The following is a 26,585-nucleotide window of genomic DNA, read 5'->3' on the forward strand; positions in this document are numbered from 1 at the left end:
ACCAAAAATTCTGGGGTCCAATTTTTTTTTTCACATTTTGGACGACAGTATAATATGACGGTTTTGTCAAATTTTGGACCAAAAATGATTTGGGTTTTTTTTGTTCAACTTTTGGATGACATAGTATACTATGACTTTTTTTGTCAAATTTTGGACCACAAAGTATAGTATGACGTTTTTGTCAAATTTTGGACCAAAAATTTTGGGTCAAATTTTTTTTTCAAATTTCGGACGACAGTATAATATGACGGTTTTGTCAAATTTTTGACCAAAAATGTTTGGTCAAATTTTTTTTTTTTTTCTTTCAACTTTTGGACGACAGTATAATATGAGTTTTTGTCAAATTTTGGACCAAAAATTCTGGGGTCCAATTTTTTTTTTCACATTTTGGACGACAGTATAATATGACGGTTTTGTCAAATTTTGGACCAAAAATGATTTGGGTTTTTTTTGTTCAACTTTTGGATGACATAGTATACTATGACTTTTTTTGTCAAATTTTGGACCACAAAGTATAGTATGACGTTTTTGTCAAATTTTGGACCAAAAATTTTGGGTCAAATTTTTTTTTCAAATTTCGGACGACAGTATAATATGACGGTTATGTCAAATTTTTGACCAAAAATGTTTGGTCAAATTTTTTTTTTTTTTCTTTCAACTTTTGGACGACAGTATAATATGAGTTTTTGTCAAATTTTGGACCAAAAATTCTGGGGTCCAATTTTTTTTTTCACATTTTGGACGACAGTATAATATGACGGTTTTGTCAAATTTTGGATGACATAGTATACTATGACTTTTTTTGTCACATTTTGGACCACATAGTATAATATGACGTTTTTGTCAAATTTTGTACCAAAAATTAAAAAAAATCCAGTCCATTAAAAAAAACAGTTTTGGATTGGGGCTCCACCTGCAGACATGTTATGGTACTGCACCCAGTAGTTCTTTGTAGATGTCATTCATGAAGTAGATATGCTTGTTTGTAGATATTTAGATAATTGTGTTGATTTATAAAGTGGAAATGCTGGTCCTCACTTTGTCAGCACTTTTACCCGGTCCTCAGTATGCAGCAAGCACAAGAGTGTGTGTGTGTGCGTGCGTGCGTGTGTGTGCGTGCGTGATTGCGTGTGTGTGTGTGTGGGAAGGGCTAACCGCTGCACCTGTAACACACAACACTCACTGGCGGAGACGGAGAGCGGCCGTACACTCAGAGGATGAGGAAATATTGAAAAGTGAGGATGCACCAGATTAAAGGATAACAGAGGCCTCACTTTCACTGCTGAGGGTTTTCGTGCGTTTAAAGGCACGCTGAAATTTGCCGGAGATTAGAGCTGAAATCAATCCGGCCGGGAAAGGAGACGCTTAGGAGCTGCTCCTAATCTATATTACACAGGTGAGTCGAGCTCAGCAGGTACTGCACTGTTTATGTATTACCGTGACCCTGTGCTGTTTTTATACACCAGATTAGGATTATTTACACCACAGAACATGTACGCGTGTAAATGCAAAGCTTCGTTGAAGATTAAACCACCTGCTCGAGAATTTTAATCTGCAGTAGTTCGGGCCTCAGAGTCGTGAAAATAGCTATTCAAGGCCCCATATAATTAAAGGTGCCATATGTAAGAATGTGGCCAAAAACGGTTACTACATTCAAATTCAAAATACCGAGGTCTTTTAGGTTTTCTGACGTAACTGGCAACCCGTGGTTGCTCGGCAGCTGAGACTCTACTGACTGCAATGATTGGTAGACGGCGGTAGGTGGCGCCACATGAAGCCAAAACATGATTTCAAAACATAAACATGATTTGCAGTCTGCAATATATATTTTTTAATGCAAATATTTTGTCTGTACTGTTGTTGTTGGTGAGTTCAGTTTGTTATATGAACATTATTCCTGAGTCTCTGTGACATATTAGGAGGATTTTATGGCCAGTTGATTTAGATTTAATACATAATGCACCTTTAAAAAATAATATCCCAAACACTCTGTCACTGATCTGAGTTGTTTTAACCGCGTTCCACAATTATTATCTTCTGTAACTTATAAACTACATTTAATGGTCAACCACAGCAAAGACATGTTTGTCATCGTTGAGCTCCCATGGAGACAAAAATGCTGATGAAACGCCATTTTTATTCGACTTTATCATCTGGAGTCTTCTTTATTTCCCTATAATCATGGAATTAACGTAGTTTAAACTGCCGTCTACCAATCATTGCAGTCAGTAGAGTCTCAGCTGCCGAGCAACCACGGGTTGCCAGTTACGTCAGAAAACGAAACCTAAAAGACCTCGGTATTTTGAATTTGAGTGTAGTAACCGTTTTGGGCCACATTCTTACATATGGCGCCTTTAAAGTGACCTGTGCTGAAGTGGTGAAGTCATAAAGAGTTAAGAACGTTGGAACCTTTCTGTGTAAAGGTGTAATATATTCAAAGTTAATATGTGAGCGTACAGTGAACTCATTATAGTCAGAGATGGTCACAGTTTTCCCTCACTTTTAAAACAGCATCAGGTGACTACAAGTGCGACTGTATATGTAAACACATAAATATATAAAAGTATATTACAATAATTACCCCCATGTCCCTGACACGTGGAACTGTCCCGGTCAGCAGGTGATCATCATTCTGTATGAAAGCACCACACCTGTTAGATTACATCAAGATAATGTGTTGTAGTAGATTAGATAGATAGATATACAGATATATAGATATACATATATCTATATATATAGATATATAGATATATAGATATATAGATATTATAGATATGACCGCAGATATGTCGAAGTATTCAGTTCAGTTTAAAAGTGATTTTAAAAAGTTTAAGATGCATTTTAAAAGGGGCTTTGAGTTATATACACCTCATCTGCATAAAAGTGTTTAAAACTGAGTATATATATATATGTATATATATATTAGGGCTGTCAAAAGATTAACATTTTTAATCAGATTAATCACAGGGTAGCTGTGGATTAATTACCATTCGTAAATGAAAAATTCAAATTTTCTCTTTATATTGTTGTAGGAACAGAGAGATAAATAAAGTATGTGAAAATATAAATGTAAAGAACAATAAAATACTGTAAATAACTATTTTTTAAAACCTATACAAACTTAGTAAAAAATAAACATTGAAGAACCCACATTATATGATAATATAAATATATAGAAAAAATCAAATACTGTAAATAACTAAAAAAAAAAAAAAAACTTTAAAAAAAGTATACAATGCACTGTGAATAACTCACATTATAAAGAAAATATAAAGTATAGAAGTTAAACAGTTTTCTTACTAAACCCACAGCAGGAAATTCCTCATCAGCACCTTTGAAGCACTGCTTCTACGAGTTAGCGTTAGCGTCAGCTAGCATTCTGACGCTAATGTTAGCTGCTGTTCAAGTCAGCAGCTAACATTGCTGTGTCCCCGTATTATGACACGTGATTAGTGATTGCAATAGGATTGACGATATCAGAGGTGTAATGGTCGTGTTTGTGCAGATCTGTGAGAAACAAAACTTCAGTCTGGAGAAAAAGAATAAGTGTACGGACCAAGACAATAATTCATTTTTCACCTCCTGTGATAAGAAAACTTCAGTAAAGGCCACGTATTGTGATTTTGTTAAGATTTCAATGAATCGTTCAAACTGTACACAAACGCAGAGCTGGCTCAGCTACTGTCCTGCTCTCTGTCGCCCTCTCTGTCTATCAGTGGTACTGCAGCCTCACTGCAGTCTTCATAATCTTCAAATCGAGTTCTTCAGCTTCTTAAATGTGAATATTTTTTCCCTCTATTTAACAAAAAACACCATTTAAACTGAATATTGTAGAAAAAAAACATTATTTTTGAGGTTTTTGGGGAAACTGATCAACATTTTTCTGTCATTTTATGGACGAAAAAAAAACAAATAATCCCCAGAATAATCCCTGCTGTGATTTGACTGTGTTTTATCTCTCTGCACAAAGTGAAAACCACAAAGATGGCCGCCATCCGCACCACAATCCGTCGATACTGGACGACACTTTAAAGTCACACAGAGGCTACATTAAAAACAGACAAAGGCACTCACACAACAATAATAATCTGTTTAAACTGAGCGACAGATACATGTGTGTGTGTGTGTGTGTGTGTGTGTGTGTGTGTGTGTGTGTGTGTGTGTGTGGTTTAGTTTCTGTTTGCTCAGCTGCAGAATGAAGACTGTGACTGTGACTGTGACCTGTGGACACTTTTCAGAGCTCTTTAAAGGAGCTTTAACAGCTGCTGCTTTTATTGTAGTAGAGAGGAAATGATGATGCAGCAGCTTCTCCATTGAGTTCATTGGACATTTTTTAACTTACATCCATGCAGTTGTTCTCCTCGTGCTGCTGCCAAGCCCAGATAAACAGATCCTTCCCTGTATAAAAAAGAAAAAAATAAATAAAAGTTAGTATAGTATATATTAGAATAAAACGTTAATTTGAATGTTTTCTGTTCACAGTTCTGATGACGTTCTTCAACCAGGAGAGATGAGCGTGGAATTAAAGCTGCGCTCAGTGACACTCGTCACATACTCGTTAATAATCGATAATCAAAGCCTCCGTCTTCACAGATTTCCCTCCAAAAGCTTTACTTTAAGGGACTTTTCAATGACACTAAAACAACAAATGCTCAAAAAGTTCAAAATGACATAAAGTTAACTCAAACTATTCTCTGTCTTTTAACTTTTTTGACAAATTTTGGGATTTTTTTTTTTACCTTTTTGTCAAATTGGAGACTTTTTTTTTTTCAAATTTTGGAAACTTTTTTTGGTCAAAATTTGGAAACTATTTTTTTAACCTTTTTTCTCAAATTTCGGAGATTTTTTTTGTTACCTTTTTGTCAAATTTTGGAGACTTTTTTTTTTTTTTACCTTTTGTCAAATTTTGGAGACTTTTTAAAAAAAAACTTTTTTGTCCATTTTTGGAGGACATAATAACCTATGACTTTTATATTTTACTTTTTTTTTAACTCAAATTCAGGACAAATCTTTTTATAATCTTTTTGGATGACATGCTATAATATGACTTTTTTGTCAAATTTTGGACGACATACCAAAGTATGACAAAACAATTTTTGGGGGGGAAAAACTTAACTATTAACTCTAACTATAACTATAAGTCTTAACTATAACTATTGACAAACTGATTTTTAAGAGACAAGGCTACATTTTTACATGTGCACAGTTTTCATTCATTCAAACCTTGTTTAAAATCTCCTCTCCTTAGCCCTCCATCATCCATCCATCAGCCCTTCATCCATCCATCATCCATCATCCATCATGACAGATTCCTCGTCTTCCAGCTGGTGGAAGCTGACGTTCCTGAGGAGACAGAAATCCCAGCCCAAAGTCCTGTATGAAGACTTTGTTCAGCACGGCTCAGAGGCGGCGAGCGGCGCCGCTGCCCACGCAGAGGTCAGCGTTCACGGCTCGCAGCTGGACGCTCGGCTGGAGAGGATTGTGGACAAAACGGCGGCGTCCAGGGGACGACACGTCAAAGTGTCGAACTCCGGGAGGTTCAAGGAGAAGAAGAAGGTTCGCACCACGCTGGCGGAAAACCCAGAGATGTTTACGTCAGGAGCTCATCATCCTGACACGGACGAGAAGCAGAGGGTGAAGAAATGACACAGAGTTTTAAAAAAGTTTGGGATTATGGTGAAGAAGATGATGATGATGGTCGATTTATGGAGCATCAAATCCAAAGATCTGAGGGAAGGAAACTCCCGCAGATACGATGAAGATCTTATGAAGACGTGTGTTTAAAAGACGAAAGTGAATAAATCAATATTAGCCTTGGAAGACGGCCTTTTCTTACAATCTGACATTGTTGGGCTTTGTTTATTTGTTTGTTTGTTTTTTAAATGTTCGTCAACACAAACAGGAAGTGAAACACGTCAGCAGGTTGTGGTTATAGTTAGTTATCATTTATAAATTAACCTCAGGTGCATTAATGTGTATTTCTCATGTTTGGCTAATGCTACTTAGCCAGTATTAGCATGAAGCGCTAACTTGCTGCAGGAAATCATTCCGTATAGAAAATGAAAGCAACGATGACTGGACTGCTTCAGGACGGAGGTTCAGGAGGATCTGTTTTAATGTTTTTTGGGGAAGGTGCCATTTATTTCCTGTGCATATTGTGTTTTTTTTGAGTCTTTGTGAAAAGATATTTGTCTGGTTTAATATTAGCTCTGTGTTGGACATTACAAATTATATATACCATCCATCCAAATCCATACATCCAAAGCCGGGGTCACGACCATTCACTCTCACACCTACTACGGTCAATTTAAAGCATTGGTTCTCAAAGTGCGGCCCGGGGGCCAATGGGGGCCCGCAGGAAAATTTCTGGCGGCCCGCAATGAATTTACAGTTGATAGTTTTAATACAGGAGCAACTAAGCTTGTTAAATGTTTATTGGACATGACTGGATACAGACCAATAAGTGTAAACAAAAATACTGGGTATTTACCTGGTTTCTATATGGTGAATTTTAGTGTATTATTGTGTTATTAGCTGGTAATAAGCAGGTAGCTACAGCCCCCAAATACTAGCTATTTACCCAGTAAATATATAGTAACAGAAATGTGTTACTTGGTATTAACCTGTAATTAGAAGGTAAGAACAATGGCCAAAATACTGGGTAATTACCCAGTAAATTATAAAGCATTATTATATTAATGCTTAAATTACATTATATTACCACTTATATTACTTAACGCTAAACTGTAGAACTGCAATCTGGTCATTAAAATCATTACAAATGGGATTTCCTTTTTTTCCCTTTGGCGGCCCTCAGTCCAATGTTGGGTTCCTAAATGGGCCCTCAGGTATCAAAACTTTGAGAACCCCTGATTTAGAGCATCCAATTTAATCTAATCCCCACATTGCATGTGACATAAAGTACAGCTAATCCATAATCCAATAACTTTAAAAACAAAAAAAACAGCTGTACATCAAAAAGAAGATCCAAAAACAGTAAAAAAAAATACTTCCAGGAAACACTCGTAAAACCTTTAGTCCCACAATAAAAACATGTCAAATCAACGTCTCAATAAACATGGACAGTGAAGGGGCGTGTCTCAGATGAAGGGGCGTGTATCAGATGAAGGGGCGTGTATCAGATGAAGGGGCGTGTGGGTCTGCAATAATCCAGCCTGAGACGTTGGATTAGCATCTCATAAAGTATTGTACACATGCGTTTACAGACATTCTCGTCATGAACGGACACAATAATGGCTGAAGATTTGAAGGAGAGAAAACTCACATACAGCAGCTTTAATGAGCCTGGATTATTCCCTCGTCTCTTCAAATTAGGACATGTCTGTGCATGTCCACACTCTTCACTGCTGATATATAAAAAAAAAAAAAGCTGCAATGAGACTGAAGACTGTGGACACCACAGCACAAAGGTTCATCTCTGGATTCATTATAATAAAGTTTAGATTAAGCACGTATCGTCTGCTGAATGTGTGATAATCTCTCCTGAAATTAAAGTGTCTTTGTCATAAAATGTCAAAAGAAAGAAACATTGGTTTGTGTTGTGACTTTTGTGATTAGATCTTTTTTTTTTGTGCGTTAGTAAAGACTGATGTGGCTTTTCTAACACTGCACAGAGTCTACACGCTGTTGGCAGTAAAGTCCAGCAGAGGGCGACGTCCTCACTTCACATCACTGTTATAATGTGATAAATGACTGCGTCTTATTCATATTTTCTTTTCACTTTGTTTCATGACTTGATTTCACATTTTCAAATGACAGTATTTGGCTAAAAAACATTAAATATGACTTATAACAATTTCTGTTTGGATTATGTTTTAAATGAGTTAATAAATACATATATATATATACACGTATATATGTATACACACATATATATGTATACACACATATATATGTATACACACATATATGTATACACACGTATATACACACACGTATATACACACATATATATATATACAAATATATATATACACATGTATATATATACATATATATATATTATCTCGCTATAAATGCTGAAAAGCAGCAACTATACAGTATGTATTGTACGTGTTTTATTCATTCATTAATTGTGTAAATATGTCTTACATGAGAAGTCATCAGCAGCAGTGGTTCATTCAAACCACAAGGGGGAGTCCTCACTGTGTAAAACAGCTGCCATCTCACTGATGAGTCTTTACTAAAGGTCGCCATCTAGTGGTCAGATACAGATTTACACACAGGAAGCTTTTCAGGTCTATGGCGGCTGAAAACAAATGAAAGGAGAATAATAGGAAAGATAAACTTGTGGGTGAATAGACAGAGTCTAAAATAAATAGACAGTAAACGATTGAATATGATTAAATAGCAACTAATATCAACAGCTGCTTTTTTGTTCATCTTTTGGGCAAATGTTGAAATTGAGCAGGAAGTAAAATCAGATTCATAAGAAAACCTTTTTTTTCTGTCATCCTACAACAGCCCATATATAATATTTCTGCAGTAAAGGCACAAATCATAAATATAAGTGATCTCACCTTAGAATAAATAAATATGATGCATCACCAGGCCTGAAGTGAAAGGGAGGGTTTCTGTCAGGAAGGAAACAAAACATCTCTGCACACACTGTAAAACATGACATGTTAAAGTTAAACAGTTACAGAGAATAGTTAAGTTGATTCTGTTTCTGATTCTCACATTATATATATATATATATATATATATATATATATATATATATATATATATATATATATATATATATATATATATATATATATATATATATATATATATATATATATATATATATATATATATACTAAGATTTATTATACGTATATATATACACATGTGCATGTATATGTATGTATATATAGATACATATATACACATGTACATGTATATATACATATATATAGACTAAGATATATTATACATATGTGTATATATTATATACACATATATATATATATACACACACATATATATACACACATATATATATACACATATTTATACATATATACACATATATATACATACATATATATACGTATATATATATATATACATATATACACATACATATATATATATATATATATATATATATACACATATATACACACATACATATATACACATATATATACACATACACACATATATACACATATATATACACATACACACATATATATATACACATACACACATATATATACACATACATACATATATATATATATATATGTATATATTATATATATATATATACATATATATATATATGTATATATATAATATATATATATAGACTAAGATTTATGATCTCACCTGCACCATGTTGGTTGCTTTTTTGACCCTTAGTGCTCACGTGGCACAGATGCTAATTTACCATGGGAATAACACACAACTCCTTATATGGGCATCCTAACAGGCGTGTGTTTATAGGGCACATCGTCAGGCAAAGTTCTATCTTGACAGTCTATGATTTAAAACACATTTCTGTTTTGTGTTTTTTTCCTGTTTAGCTTCATGTTTATGTACAAAATGACTTGAAAACACATTAAAAAACAAACGCGACGCCAGGCTCCGTTTTCTCATCTTTTAATAACACATTCATATCTATGCTCTGTTTTGTTTACAAGGAGTTTTAAAACAAGTGTTGATGAGGACTAAAGGAATCAGGCAGGCAGAAGGTGAAAAGTCCATTTACAGTGAAGACCAGTGAAGGCGCCACCTGGTGGACGGAGGGAGGGATTGCAGGCTTCAGGTTCAGGTCGCATCTGGGACACAAAGAGCCTTTAACGGTCACTGCTGCGCTTTAAAAAACATGAAAATGTTGTTGTTGTTTTTGTTTTTCAGATCGAAATCATTCCCTCCTCCCGCCACAGGGCGGCGCCAGCGGTCAGATAAAAACAACAGGTCCTTTTTTTTTTTTTTGCTTTTTCAAACAAACTCATGAGAAGAGAAAATCGATGAGTGAAGCAGGTCCTCGCAGGGCGCTATAACTGTAGGCTTTTCACAGAGAGAAAGAAAAAATACGCTAAATGCACCCAAACACTATGGATACAATCTGCTGTCATCAACAAACAAACAAACAAATAAACAAACGGAAAAATAAAAAAAACAACAGAGAGAGAGAGAGAAATTAGAAAATGAAACATGAAGAGTATTGAGATTGTTTCATGAAACGAGGGGGAAATAAATTGGATGAAGAAATCGTGTTAATGTTGGGATTTTTTTTTATTATTATTATTATTATTATTATTATTATTAATCCATTTCATAATCTCTTCAAAAAAAGAATCAACTAAGAGTGGAGAAAGAAAAACAAATCATCTTTGGAAGAAGTAAAAGATTTCTCCTTTAATAGACTAATCCACTACAGTATATGGAGATGCCGCTACCCAAGTTATTCATTTACCTATACTTCTTTCGAGCAACTGTTTATTTCATTTTTTTTTTCAGCAATTTTGTTTTTTTTTAATATTTATTTTAAGCCTTTTTCACACACACACAAAAAAAAAAAAGATGCCTATTTTATTTCCTAAGAGGTAGATCAACAAAACAATGACGTGGTTACAGGGCGTCGCGTAATCACAGGGAGGGGGGTGAGAGCCGGAGAGGATTGTGGGTAATCGTAGCAGTCGGATTAGGAAGATTTAGAAGAAAAACGACGACGACGACGGTGTTAATTTGTGATACAGAGCGAGATTAACTGAGGACGATCAGCAGATTTGTGACACACATAGAAACTGCTCACACCTGCGTCTGGTGATTTCTTTAAAAAAACGTGATTAAAGTCCTCGTCGTCGCTCCCACCCTGCACCACCGTGTGTCCATATGGGTGGTTTATCTTATTTTTATTATTATTATCATTTTTTTTTTGTCATTTTATTTATTTAATTTACTCATTTTATTTATTTTTACAGTCCCACCTCTATAAGCTGGAGAGGTAAAAATAAAGACAAAAAAAAAAATAGCGGAAAATAAATTAAAAATTAGAGGAAGAAATAAAAAATAAAAATAAGAATAAAAATGAAGCGGACTGTAACAGAGACTGTGATCTGTGCGTTTTCTACATCAGTGACTGCTCTCGTCTGGTTTGTAACTGAGGAAAAAGATAAAATAAGGAAACAATCTTCTAGCTGAGTTTGCTTATGTTCTGAGGTAGCGTTCCTAGTTATGTGTCAAGAGGTTGTTGTTATTGTGTTGTTGTGTCTCTTTAGTGTGTGTGTGTGTGTGTGTGTGAGCTACAAGAAACTGAGCGTGATGGTTTTACCCTGAAGATTCTTCAAAACAAAAGGTCATATATAGATTTATCAGTGGGTTGTTGTCACACTGAGGCCGACCACCGTCTAAATCACTTCACTACAGTCGAGATTTTAAAGGGATAGTTCGGAAAATGCCATGCTAGCGTGTACCATTGACTTGCGCTAGCCATAGCACCAGCGAACTCAGAAACTAGAAGAACTGAATGAAATTCCTTGAAAACGTCTCCAGATGTCTCCATCACACCGGCTGAGTTGGAAAATAGGTCTTATGTCCAAAATTCCGAACTTTCCCTTTAAGAGCTGCTATTTCACATGACAGTAAAGTTGCCATTTTTAAGCTTCTGAAATGAGAACTACAACATTTTTCTGAAGCGATGGAGTGAGTTCACGTGGAGGTGAAGCTCACAATTGGCAACATTTGATCCTCAGCTCATATTTTCTTTTGCCATTTAAAAGTGGATCAATTAGCCTTATTAAAGGCGCCATATCTAAGAATGTGGCCAAAAACAGTTACTACATTCAAATTCAAAATACCGAGGTCTTTTAAGTTTAGTTTTCTGATGTAACTGGCAACCCCGTGGTTGCTCGGCAGCTGAGACTCTACTGACTGCAATGACTGGTAGATGGCGGTAGGTGGCGCCACATGCCAAAACATGATTTCCAAACATAAACATGATTTGCAGTCTGCAAAATATTTTTTTGAATGCAAATATTTTGCCTGTACTGTTGTTGTTGGTGAGTTCAGTTTGTTATATGAACATTATTCCTGAGTCTCTGTGACATATTAGGAGGATTTTATGGCCAGTTGATTTAGATTTATTACATAATGCACCTTTAAGTCACTAGAGAATAGAAGCTAGTAGTAAAATAGACGGAAACCAGCAAATAATTGTCACTGTGACATTTTTTAGAAAATGGTCGGCGAGTAAAACTAATGAGGGGTTAACTTGAATAAAATTGAATCTAGCATGTGGCAACGGTATATAAGTTTAATTGTTTTCATTTATATATATATATATGTATGTGTGTGTGTGTGTATTAGTACACTGTGTGGAACCACACACTGACAAGTGTGAAGTGTGTGTGTGTGTGTGTGTGTGTGTGGGGTGTGTGTGTGTGTGTGTGTGCCTCAGTTGCTTCTCATGTCACAACAAGCCTAAAACATGTGTTCTCTCTACTGTACATACAAACAAAAACAAGAGTTCAGTTCCAAGAGTAGATATTTAAGCCACCGACTGAATGTTGTAACTTAAGAAGTCGTCAAACGCTACTGAAATTATAATTAAAATTTTAAGACCTTAAAGTTCCGCAATTATCAGAATGGATCTACTGTTTTTATACTGCGGGGCTTATTTTCCTGTGTGTTTGGCACAGTTATGCTCATCGTACTGAAACGTAACGGCGTTTTTAATAGAGTTGTGCATTTAAAAAAAAACAAAAAAAAAAACATCATCTATTTTCAATTTTGTTTTGAAAATTAAAAAGACAAATGTAAATGATAGTATAAGGAGAGAGGGGGGAATAAAAAGGAAGGTTAAAGTAAAGAAATCAAAATAAAGGTCTTTGAACAGAAGTGAGCGAAACGAACACGGTGGAGACCAGCGCTAAGAGAGGGTGAGGGACCCTGGTGTTTCCCCCCCGCTCCACAAATGAAATTACTTTGTTTTTTTAAATCAACGAACACTTCTGTTCGAGTACAGAAGAGAAGAAATCTATATTTTTTTTTAAAAACCATGGTGGGAGACACACACTTCCCTCCATTCTTCTTTACCCTCCTTTAGCTGAAAAACTGGATTTTACACAGGAGGGGGTTTTGTTGTTGTTGTTGTTGTCGTTTTTCCGTAGTTTTTGCTGTCAACGACTGAGAACAGCACGTCCAAATAAAGCTCGCTGTATTATCATAACGAAAAAAATTAAAATAAAAAAAAAAACACATGAATCCTAACCAAAATCCAAAAGAATAGCGAATATATCCTTAAAAATAGGGGCCGAGTCGTATTTATCCACCAAAAAAGAGCCGCAAACTTCAGCGAGGCTTTCGCCGCGTTTGGTGTTAATCGCGATATCGGTGATTTCGCAAAACTCAAGTTTCCATAGTTACCATGATCAAAAAACACAAGGCCACATTACCAATGTGGACAGAGTGGAATCAAAACCCGGCACGGACTAGCGTGGATAAGTACGACCCCGGTCCCCGTCTTGGTGAACAGAGCTCTATGGTTCTGAAAAAGAGGTGGAAAAACGCGACGCGTGAAAACAAGCTAGCGGTTAGCTGCTGTGAACGATCTCGATCTCGACCTGGAAGCAGAAGACGAGGACAGAGTAGATATTTTTTCGACCTGTATGACGGCACCAACAGCTGCGGGGGATGGCGGTGTACTGTAGGTGGCGGTGGTGAGCAGGTGAGACAAGAGAAAGACTGATGTGAGTGATCTGGCAGTTGTGGCATCTTTGCTTTCTCTCTCTCTTTCTCTTTTTTTACCCATTCGTTTCGTACTTTTTTTTCGTCCAAAAATACAAAAAAAAAAGCATCGCGGTTACAGGTTTTTAGATCCATGTCAATCAGCTGACTTCCTGTTGTGTTTAAACTCTCTCTCTCTTCCGTTATTATCTATTTATTTTTTAAAAAACAGGGTTCAGAGGAGGAGGCCATAGGTTCTGCTCCTACTTTTTTTAAATCCTTTTTTTGTTTGTTTTGTTTTTCCTAATAAGTTTCACCCAGCGACATCACCTGACAAAAATGAACATTTGAAACCAGTGAACACGCACACACACACATACACACACACACGCACACATGTGCGCACACACACATAGCCAACAGGGAGCATCTGAGGTGTCATGGTCAGTGCACGGGTAATAAATATTCACATTCAGAGAAGTCAGAGCTAGTTCTGTGTGTGTGTGTGTGTGTGTGAATGTGTGTGTTCTTGTACTTGCGGCATACTGAGGACCAGTGAGGGTTTTTAACCAACAAAGTGAGGTCATTTTAATGAAGTGGGGACATTTTGGCCGGTCCTCACTTTGTTTTCAATTAAATCGTTTCCATAGGTCGTAAAACATGCTTTAGTCTGTTTTTTTTTTAAAAAAGAGGTCCTCAATTTTGTACAAAATCCGGTTCCACCTGCAGACATTTTATGGTACTGCACCCAGTAGTTCTTTATAGATGTCATTCATGAAATAGATGTTTGAAATTGTGTTGATTTATAAAGTGGAAATGCTGGTCCTCAGTATGCAGCAAGTACAAGAGTGTGTGTGTGTGTGTGTGTGGGTTCTTGTACTTGCGGCATACCGAGGACCAGTGAGGGTTTTTAACTAACAAAGTGAGGTAATTTTTACGAATTGTGGGCATTTTGGCCGGTCCTCCCTTTGTTTTCATTGAAATCACTTCCTTAGGTTGTAAACGAGCTATACTTTTTTTTTTTTAACACAGGTTCTCAATTTGGTACAAAAACCCGTTTTCCAGCCCAGGTGTTTCACACACGTTTTGCTCTGGGGCTCCACCTGCAGACATGTTATGGTACTGCATCCAGTAGTTCTTTATAGATGTCATTCATGAAGTAGATATTAGTAATTGTGTTGATTTATTAAGTTGAAATGCTGGTCCTCAGTATGCAGCAAGTACAAGAATGTGTGTGTGGGCTGTCTGTACAGTTACGCTGCTGCTGCTACGTTCAACACACAACTCTGAGATCTCGCGTCTCGTCTCGCGTCGTCGCGTTTGAACACTTAAAGCCTCGTTACGTACGTAATGTTTTGGCGCTTGATGATGATGATGTCATCACAGTAAGGCAGGAGAAGTGGGCCCCCCTCTATAGGTCAGAGACACGCGCAGTGACTTCATGCGTCCTGAGGATGCAGCGGTCTGAATGTGTCATAGCATAATAAGCTAAGTACCCAACCACCCCCCGCCCCCCCAAAGTGTGCACTTTAAGGACCCCGCCCATCCCTTCTCTAGAGTTAATACCACTCCCCATTGGCCGACTTCCTGTCTCAGGCAACAGTTGCACCAATCACACGTCAGGAAGACAGAGAGCGTGTTTTTCTCGCCTAATAAAACAACAACAAAAATCGCACTCTAACTCATTCAGCCTGTGCGTTTCTGTCTCCTCTAGGCTTTGAATTTCAAACAAAAACAAACAAAAAACATCGCCTCCTTGTCGTCCTGAGCTCATTCAACCAGCATCACACCAAACAAAAAAAAAAAAAACAAAAAAAAAAACAGAAAAAAATAACCAAAACAACGAGACAATACCTAAAAAAATTAATTTTTCCTTAAAAAAATAAAAATATTCAGGACTATCAGCTCTTATCTTCTTCTTTTTTTTTTCATCGTATATAAAACACCAGCAAGCGAAAAAAAGAAAAAAAAAAGGTTAGGAATACTGAGGTAAATTTACCCTGAGGTAGGTTTTTTTTTCTTTTTTCATTTCTTCTCTAATCTGTTCTAATCTTGGCGAGAGCGTCCAGGCGTAAACCCCGCCCCTCATTATCATACGTAGGCAGGGTTTGGAGGCTCCGCCCACAGGCCTTTGGCAGATCGGGAGAGAGAACGAGGAAGCTGCTTTCCCTTCGGTCTGATTTTACCTTCTCTGAGCTCAAGGCAGGGAGCTTTTGGAAGACTTCGCCTTTCTTTCTTTTTTTTCCACTTTTGTCTGTTTTTGGTTCTCGGGGCCAAAGCTAACAAAGACGAGAGCGCCACCCTGTGGCCTTTTGACTTCCAGCGTTTAGACGAAAGAAGAAGAAGGCGGCGATGAGCAGAAAGTCTCACAGACACACACCTCTGTCTGTCTCGCACCTGAACTCCCTGCCTTCAATACATTCACCAGAGGGGCCGGGTTAACTCACATATCATATATATATAATATATATAAAATATGCCATTTAGGGTGCAGGTCGCTGGTCAGCAAGCATAGCTGCTGCCTGTGTTTGTGCGGTTGTTCTTAGAAACGCCGTCACACACCTGTGTGTGTGTGTGTGTGTGTAAGCTAAGCCGCTGCAATAGAACTGCAGGACCAGCTGCAACCTCAGCTCCCCTGACTGTCTCTTGCTGCGTCTTCCGCCACACAGATAAATGTGGGAAGGGGGGGTGGGGGTTGGGGGGGGATCTCAGTGAACTCCCAGCATCCTTTGCTCGCTGTAGACGACATTGTGCTACATGTCATAGACAAAGTGTCTGGGAAATGTACATTAAGCCCCGTTTAAAGAAAGGCAAGACGGCCAGACGCAGCATTTTTTTTTTTTTTTTTTTTTTTTTACTTTTACATGAAGATTATATTTACAACCTCACATCTTCTTCCTCTCTTCTTTTTTTTTTTCTTCTTCTAATCTCTCCGCTATTCAGAGAGGTTTTTAAAAAGAGCAGTGTTAACATCTACGGCCCCTCTTCTAGACTCTCATTGGCTCAGAGGGAAAGGAGTGGGTGTGGCTTAAGTGCCAGCGCTGCGACCTCACCCTCTGTGCCGCCGCAGCAGTTTTCCCCGCTCCCTCTCGCCGAACGCTGCCCGACTGCATATTATCAATAATAGCTCTGAATAAAACATTTCTATACATATATCTCTATGTTTGTTTGTTTTTAAAAACCACCCCTAAAATATAAGACTGACTGCAGATGGCTGGAGAGGTCAGTAGAGGGCGACAGAGGGGCAAATGGGCCCCCCCGTGCTAGCATGTCCCCAAGGAAAACACAGATTGGCTGACGCCAGCTTTAGCCCCGCCCCCCCTGCCCAATGCACTGGATGTGAAACCATGCGGAACAGGTGTAAACAGTGTTGTTTACGTTTAAGATGCAGGAGCTGCTGAGGACGAGCTGGCTACAGCCCGACTAAGGCACACTAGGAGGACGTCACCCGTCCCTCTCTCCGTCCCTCTTTTCCTTTATCCATCCATCCTCAATCAGTGTCTCTTCTGGCCTGGCATCTGCTCTCAAGTTTTCTTTTACTCCTCTTTTTTATTCATTTCATCTTTTTTGATTTCATTAATCTCATCTCTCTCTCTCACTGGTTATCGGGCGTACTCCCTAACCCTAACACACCCCCCCAACCCCCCAACCCCCCGTCTATCGCTGGGTCCGTATGTCGCTCTCCTGTATCCGTCCGTCCGTCTATCCGTCCATGCACGTCTTTTGTCTGTCAGTCAGGTCAGGCAGAGGGTGGTGACCTCACTTCCTGCGTTGCTGGTGGTTCTGGGTCAGCCCCTCCGTGGGACTGTCCATCTCTGTGAAGCCCTGGGGATTAGGGTTGGGGTTCATGCCCATGCCGCCCTTCTGTTGCATTTTGACCTGGTTCAGGATGTCGCGGATCTTCCTCTGAGCCAACTGAACCACACAGGACACAGAGAAGGGGTTGAGTGGCGAGTGAGAAACAAACGAAGGAAAGCTGCATTTATTCATTTAAAAAAAGGTCAAATTTGTGACATTTTAGGACGTTTTATTAACAAACATGAGGCTTGTTGTTGGACGAAGCCTTTTCTATGTACTTTAGGAGGTCCAAAATCTTGGACAGAGCATTTTTGTGTTCACATAAATGTTTGAAGATCATCTAACGGTGGTTAGCGGCGCTAACGTCGTCAACGACCGGAAAAAGACACACGTGACTTCATGTTTTACGTGACTCCCATTTGATAAATTGAGTCTCTAACGCTAAACTAGAAAACTAAAGTTCAAATCTCCAGTTCGACTGTAGGCGCGCTAAAGGAGCTAACGGAGCTAACTGGTAAACGGTGCCTGGACTCCGGTGCCGCGGCACGTAAACATGATGTCATGCACGTCTTTTTCCGGTTAGTCGCACAAGGTGCCCAGCAATAGTTTATATCCTCTCTGATATGTAAAGGTATCGTCGCAGATTGTTGCATTCGTTGCAATCTGTAGCCTGACCATTAGGTGTCACTAATTCTTACACACTGGACATTAAGATTTCCAAGTAAAAAAAGTTGCTAACGCATAATAATAATAATATAGCTGTCAAATGTTAACGCGGCAACGTCGTTTAACGCAGTCAATTTTAACGCATGTTTCCATGAAAAAGACGCGCGTGATGTCATGTTTACGTGACTCCCGATTGTTAAAGCGAGTCTCTACAGTAACGCTAAACTTCAAAAACAGAGGCACACATGCGCAGTACACCATGTACGCTGGTTATTTGTAGCGCTGCTCTTTTCGTTTAATAAACAGACCGCTCCAGTTTGACTGTAGGCGCAGTAACGGCGCTAAAGGAGCTAACGCAGCTAACGCAGCTCACTGGTAAACGGTGCTTGGACTTCGGTGCCGCCGCACGTAAACATGACGTCACTGGCCTTAGAGTCGTCATGCTAATGTGTCGTGCGTTAACATTGACGCTAGATTATAATCTAGTACTCTCTGGTACGTAAAGATATCGCAGTAAAAGAAAGTTGACTCTTTATAGCAGTACCCGTAACTTTTCAAAGGATATGAACGCGTTTTTGCCCATCGTAGAAATGTGTGACGAAAGAGTACGAAGTGATTTTATCCACATAGGAAAATACACTAAGGCATAATAATAATAATAATAATAATAATAATAATAATAAAGAAATGAGAGTGGAGGGAGAACCTGGCTGGCGTAGAAATGTCCAATGATCTTGACGATGACTTGGTCATTTTCGTCGGGCGTCTGCTCTCTGGGGACGACCACCTCAGCTGCCGTCAGGTTCTGCAGATCGTTCACCTGCACACACACACACACAATAATGTCTTATTGATCGTCATGACGCTGACAGTCATTTGAGAGGTGTCGTCGGTGCACTGAACTCACAGTCTTGCCTCCTTTCCCAATGACTCTTCCCGCAGCGGCGGCGGCCATCTTGATGTGAGTCTCCAGCTTGACCTCCTCCTTTGGCCCGAAGAAGTTCTCCTCCTTGAGTTTGCCGTAGATTCTGCCCTGAGCCTGAACGACACAGAGATTAGAAGAGATTAACCGTAAAGTTTTTACTATTCACCCGAGACGAGACACCTGTTGAGCTCTTGTTAATAAAGTCTTTCTTCGTGTTTACCTTAAACTGAGCCTCAGGAGGACCGGTCAGGATCACCATCCTCTGTTTGGCATCTGGAGCTTCAGCTGGAGCAATCTGAGAGAGGAGAGATGGTTAAGAGAAGTTAATTCACCTGTGGATGTCCTAACATCACATAACAGAGAGGGAATTGTGGGTAGAAATGATCGACATCCTTATTGTTTTCAACAACACACACATGGTTTACTGAGCAGAGACTGACGAGAGTAGAGATCAGCGAAGAACAACACAGTGCTTTCATGTCTTAGAAGACCCGACCCATAATCCTTAGAACCTAGGATTATGGACTTCAAAATGTGATTGGGCACTTTGAACTATGGAGGTGCAGCGTTGGAAGAAGACCAACTTGAATTTAACTGCTTTGATAGAGTGCTTTATGGAACATCGAGTACTTCGCTGAAGGAACTTTTGAGGAACTTTGAACTGCAGACTGAAGACCAGAAGAACCCAGAGAAGAAGAAGAACCTATAAACAAACAATAAATAAAAAAGGGACCAAAATAGTACCAATTTAACCGGCTTCAGCCGTTCCATTTTTCAGTACTAGAGTAATGATGGAGTACTGATGGAGCTGGACCCACGTCAGTCAGCTGACCGGCGACGGAAAAGCTTCTTTACGACCAGTGTTTCTTCAACTGTTTTTTTTTTTTTTTTTATTACAAACAAATGCCAATAATGTTTAAAGCTGTAGAGTGTGATTTTTTAAACATAAACACAAGTGTCAAAATGAGTTAATGCACACACTCAGCTCTCGTGTTTTGTTTTCATGTCTGTGGAGACACAGAGTGATGGGTTTTTACATCATAACATATGGAGGGGAAGGTGGAAGCAGAACAGCGATGCTAGTAAAACAAACACAAACAGCGTTTCCATGATGACGGACAGGAAAAAGAACTTTAGGTTAAGGAACCATCCTGTGGGTCTCTGAAACATGAGTAACGGATAATATTCAGATGCATCCATGTTGGCATGGTAACCTGCATACAGATCAAAGGAAGGTGAGGCTCGCTCAGCGATAGATCCGTTTCATTTGTCATCCAAACGCCGCTTGTGACATTTAAGGACGTTTTATTAACAAACGTGAGGCTTGTTGTTGGAATAAGTCTTTTACATGTACTTTAGGAAGTCCAAAATCTTGGAAAGAGCATTTTTGTGTTCACATGAACTTTAGAAGATCATCCAACGGTGGTTAGCAGCGCTAACGTCGTCAACGTTAAAGCATGATGCATTTCCATGACAACTGGCGGGAAAAAGACGCACGTGACGTCATGTTTACGTGACTGCCAATTGTTAAAATGAGTAAAACAAAAAATGTAAAATGAATATAAATGAAAATTAAAGTAGAGTGTAGTCGAGTGTAGGCAGGCTAAAGGAGCTAATGCAGCTAACTGGTACACGGTGCTTGAACTCCGGTGCTGCGGCACGTAAACATGACGCCATGCACATATTTTTTCCGGTTAGTTGCCATGGAAACGTGCGTTAACATTGACGCAGTGTTAACGCACAACGTGCCCAGCAATAGTTTATATCCTCTCTGGTACGTAAAGGTATCGCAGTTTGTTGCAATCTGTAGCCTGACCATTAGGTGTCACTAATTCTTACACACTGGACATTAAGATTTCCGAGTAAAAAAAAGTTGCAGTTTTTTTGGACGAAAAGACTACGAATTATGATTTTATCATAGGCTATCATAGGCTCGCTCAGCGATAGATCTGTTTCATTTGTCATCCAAACTCAGCTTAAGTCTGCACTGCACATAAGACGTGAAAATAAAAGATAATACTAATGATTAGAATATTGCTAATAACAATAACAATTGAGGAACTTCAATAAAACCGATTATAATACAAGACTGATTCAGTCTCGTTAATATGGTTCTAAATTTGGATTACAGTTAACAAAACTTAATAATCGATAAGCCACATACATGTATGAAACATTTATTGAAGGGACATCAAAGTATATAACAACAATATCTACCAGTGTTACTATATACGGACGTCTGTGAGAGTGTGTGTGTCTGTGAGACCGTGGACCAGAGGTCAAGTCAGGTCGACGAAGGAATCTTTGACCACATACATGTCGGCTGCTGCTGCTGCTTATTTGGTTTGACCACTACGTGTAATAAGAAGGGACGTTCGGTGTGTAGAATTCTAGAGCTAAATGTGCATCTCTTAACATTTAAAAAAGGTGAAACAGCTTGTTGTGCTATGTTATGCTAGGCTATGCTAGGCCCTAGTGTCCTTGTGGGCTGAACTCTCAGGTCCAGATGCTGTCGTTTTGCCGTCAGTTGCTTGGTTCCCTTCCTCGCAGCCGATCGCTGACTTGACCTAACTTGGTTCTGGATTCTTTGACACTGAGAAAGTTCTCTTCTCTGTATCTTCGTGTTCTTTATTAAAAGTCAAAACGGAGGTGGTTTCGACCAACAGTTTGAAGGATCTTCAGTTTTATGGCCATCTGTCTTTGAACCAAGCTGCCATGTGGTCTCCATCCAGGAATAATTTTGACTCCAACAATAAAAAAAATCTATCTATGAATCTATCTATGATATATTTCTATTCTCTTCTATGATATATTCTTCTTTTCTATAAGCTATGCTTTGACAGGAACATAAAACTTCACGCAGTCTTTTTTTTTTTTATTTTAAAAAGGCACGTCTGCACGCCGTCGTATCAAATCTGGTGTTTTATCTGTACCTGCAGCCAGAAGTGATCTGGATTCTTATTATTACAACGTTTGGTGAGACGGTGCCAGAGAGAAGCCACGTCTTATATGAAGAACATGTCTACGAGGTCCTCGTCCTCCGCGCTTTTCCACGGATCCGACCCGAGGAGGAAACTCTCTCCTTCGTCGATGATGTCATAAGGGAGCGGATAACTGGACTTTTTCCTACTGGTGGACGCGTCGCCCTCGGGGCCCGACATGGTGCCCGCGTCGTCGTCCTGCGCCGACGGCTCGCTCGCCGCAGAATCTAGAGTTGCGTTACTGTCGGGTTGACACGGGTGCTCGGCGGCGTTCCTCGCCGCTGCGTTACCGTGCAGGACGCTCGGATGCTCCGGAGCGTTTCCCGCCCGAGCCTCTGCTGCTCTGTCGCTGCTCAGCTGACCCGGATTCTCTGAAATGTTTATCTGCTGAGCGTCTGCCGCTCTGTTGCTGTTCATATGATGCTCAGAGAACTCTCTGGTCTGCGGTTGCCTGTTTGCGTTCAGGTTACCCGGATGCTCCGAGACGTTTATTCCCTGCACTTCCGCCACTCGGCTGCAGCTCAGCTGACCCGGGTGCTCTGAAACGTTTCTGGCCAAAGCCTCTGCCACTTCTTTGCCGTTAAGTTGACTCTGATGGACATAGTTTCTGGCCAGAGCTTGTGCCGCAGCAGCCTCGTTGGTTTTGAATTTCTCCACCAGCTGCTGGACCTTTTGTTCGTACGACTGCTCTTTTATTGGCTTTTCTATGGGCGGCATCAGCGTGGAGAACGGGACCTGAGCGTTAACAGACGGGCAGATGTAGCCCTTATAGATGAGGTTACTGTTGGGTCCGTTGTTTGTGTAAACGGCGATACTGTTGGGATGTGACAGAGGCTTTGGACCGCGGTGTACGGGCAGGACTTCCCATTGTGTCGGCAGCTGACACAGCACAAATTTTTGTGGTTTAGCTTTAAAGAGAGGGGGGAAAAAAACAGAACGTGAGGCTCCAATTTCAGTGACAAAATAATAATAATAATAGTGGCTCAAAGTAGAGGGCAAGAACCCTACTAAACACTAGCAAATGTCACCGAGGGTTTTCGTAATCTATTCAAATCATATTAATACTTCACTTTAAGCATGTATGTCTGTATGTTTCCTGTAGGGGGCGATGTAGAGTCACAAGAGATATTTTAAAAAGTTGTGTTTTTTCTTTGACATCTATGCTTTCACTCGGAGGGTTTCTGTTAAAAAAAAAAAACCTGAATGGAAACAGAAAATCTGGAAAAAGGTTTTGAAGTTTAAAGAAGTTTGGAGCGTCGTTAAAAACGGATTCAGCGAACAGGACTTCTTTAAACGTGACCTAGACTTTGGAGGATCTGGATGTTGCGCCACAATTTTTGGCTACTTTGTTGTTGTTCTTAGTTAAAAGGAGAATTTATGTTGATGCTTTATGTCGAGTCTGTCAAAAAATAAAAGAGAATAGCAATTACACAACTTTAACATCAGTTGATCAGAACGGCCGGCAACTGTGACTCACTTATATCATTTTATACTAAAAGAGCTTGTTTTCAGGCTACGATCATTGAACTTTGAGAGAGACAGAGGGGAGAGGAGGGACTCTAAAGCTGCGGTGATTCTATCAAATCCATCTACTGGACCAGTTTTTACATTCATGTAGTAAATCCCACAGCTGTATGGTCATGAATTCACTTCACAGTAAATCTCAGCAGCTTTTTTTAGATGCTTTGACAGACTAATAACTAACTTGATGACTGTTATTTGCTCTGGAGTGCAGTTCCTTCATGGTGTCTGTAGAGAGGTAGGTCTACATGTGTGCTACATGTGTTCAGCTCAGTTCTGTTCTTGCTAACCTTTGGCCCATTCATTGCATTGGTTCATTGTTGTGATAAAGATTGGCTGCCAGGAGGTGCTCTTGCGCCATTGGGAAGTAGGAACGCTGCATACAGTAACGTTGCGTTACTACCACCTGGCGTCCATGAAAGGCTCGCGCCGACTCAGATGAAAGGCCTCAGCGGCTGATGTCACCTCTTCGACCGCGTTGTTACTGCTAAAGTCGTGTGGATGGAGTCAGATTGCGTGTGCTGTACTTTGGTTTATGGAAAGATTCCTCTGGTGTGATTCTGCTGCATGTCGGGCAGGATCAGGGGAGGGGAGACGGAGAAGGAAGGAGGAGGAACATGATAGATGCTAACTGCTGTGAGGTAGAGGACAACTATGGGCTATATACACTACCATTGAAGAGTTAGGGGTCGTTGAGAAATTTCCTTATTTTTGAAGGAAAAGCACTTTTTTTCAATGAATATAAAATTAAATGAATCAGAAACACACTCTATACATTATTAATGTGGTAAACGACTATTCTAGCTGCAAACGTCTGGTTTTTAATGGAATATGTACATAGGTGTATAGAGGCCCATTTCCAGTGTTCTAATGGTACATTGCGTTTGCTAATGGTGTTAGAAGACTATTGGATGATTAGAAAACCCTTGTGCAATGATGTTAGCACAGCTGAAAACAGTTTTGCTGGTTCTTTGACGAAAGGGTAAAATTATTATTTTGATTAAAAATCCTTATTTCTAATCTTGTCAATGTCTTGACTATATTTGCTATTCATTTTGCAACTCTTTTGATGAATGAAAGTGTGACTTTTAATGGAAGACACAACAAAAATTGTATAGGTGACTCCAAACTTTTGAACAGTTGTGTGTGAAAAATGGAGTATGTATATATACATACTCCATTTTTCACATACTTGTTTTGCAATATATAAAACAACAATATCAGTAGTTTATTTGTTTTAAAGGTGCCATATGTAAGATTGTGGCCAAAACAGTTACTACACTCAAATTCAAAATACCGAGGTCTTTTAGGTCAACCGAGGTCAACCCGTGGTTGCTCGGCAGCTGAGACTCTAATGACTGCAATGATTGTTAGACGGCGGTAGGTGGCGCCACATGCCAAAACATGATTTCAAAACATAAACATGATTGCAAAATATTTGCAGACTGCAAATATATATTCTTTTAATGCGAATATTTTGTCTGTACTGTTGTTGTTGGTGAATTCAGTTTGTTATATGAACATTATTCCTGAGTCTCTGTGACATATTAGGAGGATTTTATGGCCAGTTGATTTAGATTTATTACATAAGGCACCTTTAAAACTAAATTTAGTTTCCTTATCATGGGTTGGTAAAACACGGATCATATTTTCCGTAATTTTAAGGACCAGACACGTACTACTCCTTCAGATTAATCAAGAAAATATTCGACAGATTAATCGATAAAACTGCAAAACATTGTCTTAAGATCTGGTGTAAATTTACTAGACAAGCCTTTAGGTAAGTGGCTAAAATCTGATTGTTTTCCTTGGTTTCCATTCGCCTGTTTTAAGTACATTTATAAAAAACTGGATGTAAAGAAGCTAAATGTGAATAAGTGCATAAGGGGGATGTTCTCGTTTGTGATTGGGTGTAGGCACAGAGCAGAGCACTTTAGACTCCTCCCCTGCGTGAACACCTGTTCGTACGACAGTATCTGACATACTAGGAAGGATAACGACACGTTGCCGTGTATTTGTGAAACCTGCTGGCAAGAGATGAGGAAAATCCTAAAGGAAGAGGCAAATGAGACGTGACTACTACTGTGAACTAGAAGGAGAAGATACCAATTTGCAATTCTTGGGTGGTTTCTAAACTGAGAGTGTTGCAGTGATGCAGTGTGATAAACATCTAGACATCTGTGGATCTGACAGATAAAGAGCAGAAACTCACCTTGTGGGTCCCATACTCCATACTTTGTATTAGATTTAATAATCTCCATTCAGGTGAAAGGGCTCAGTATTGTCTTTCTTTTAATAAGGGCTCCAGGTGCTGGATGATGCCGTGTTGTTGTTGTTGTTTTTTGAATTGTTTTTATTATTGTTCTGAATACAGTGCAACGTCACATAAAAGGACAATGTCACATAAAAGTACTTTTAAGTGATGTTGCATTTGAAAATGCCGAGAAATATCAGGAGCTGAGAAATGTTCAGGGAGATGAGATGAAAGTGTAGGAGTCGTCTTGCGCCACAAGAGGGCGGTAATGCAACAATCAACCCATAGGAGAAGAAGGAGAAAAAGGGCCTTTCCTGTCATCCAGGGTTTAGTATTCACTCTAATTTTCATTTATATAATGTCAAATAAGATGTTCATTTTGATGATATCTTAGAGAGCTTACAGCCTTACATAAAAGGAGTAAATATCCTTCTAATATTATTATTTAGAGAAATATTTTTGTATTTTAAAGACAGTTCTGTGCATGTTCAGTGACTGATGCGAGACAATCACAATTTGTCAGCTGTTCTATTAAACTACAACAAAAGACTCCCCAAACGTGGCTCGATTTCTGCTACTTCCCTTGATATAGTTACTGGTGGTTCAAGCTGTAATGCATGACATTTAAATAATAATAATAATAATGTATAAACAAATGTCTGTTTCATTCAAATGGGTTCACACACAGAGTCTTCTTCATCTTCTAATAAGGTGAAAGGTAAAATAATTTTTAAAGAAAAACATGAAAGTCCCA

At 39.0% G+C, this 26,585-nt stretch overlaps 2 protein-coding genes across 2 annotated transcripts in view; one reads left to right on the forward strand and one right to left on the reverse strand.

Moving 5' to 3' along the window:
* Window positions 1-5,301: 5,301 nt before the first annotated feature.
* On the forward strand, window positions 5,302-5,646 carry prr15la (proline rich 15 like a; the record flags this gene model as incomplete). Its single annotated transcript, XM_083896503.1, has 1 exon — window positions 5,302-5,646. The coding sequence occupies one exon, from the start codon at window positions 5,302-5,304 to the stop codon at window positions 5,644-5,646; it is 345 nt and encodes a 114-aa protein (XP_083752629.1).
* Window positions 5,647-17,445: 11,799 nt separating this feature from the next.
* igf2bp1 (insulin-like growth factor 2 mRNA binding protein 1) overlaps window positions 17,446-26,585 on the reverse strand; it is a gene marked incomplete at both ends in the record, with an annotated part of 55,446 nt that continues 46,306 nt past the window's right edge. Inside the window, 4 exons of the mRNA XM_083897084.1 lie at window positions 17,446-17,601; window positions 18,857-18,970; window positions 19,058-19,189; window positions 19,296-19,370. Of these exons, the coding sequence (XP_083753210.1) occupies window positions 17,446-17,601; window positions 18,857-18,970; window positions 19,058-19,189; window positions 19,296-19,370 (477 nt within the window). The remainder of the gene's footprint in view (window positions 17,602-18,856; window positions 18,971-19,057; window positions 19,190-19,295; window positions 19,371-26,585) is intronic.

The sequence above is a fragment of the Microchirus variegatus genome (assembly GCF_963457635.1).
Source record: "Microchirus variegatus genome assembly, chromosome: 10".
NCBI classification, from domain to species: Eukaryota; Metazoa; Chordata; class Actinopteri; order Pleuronectiformes; family Soleidae; genus Microchirus; species Microchirus variegatus.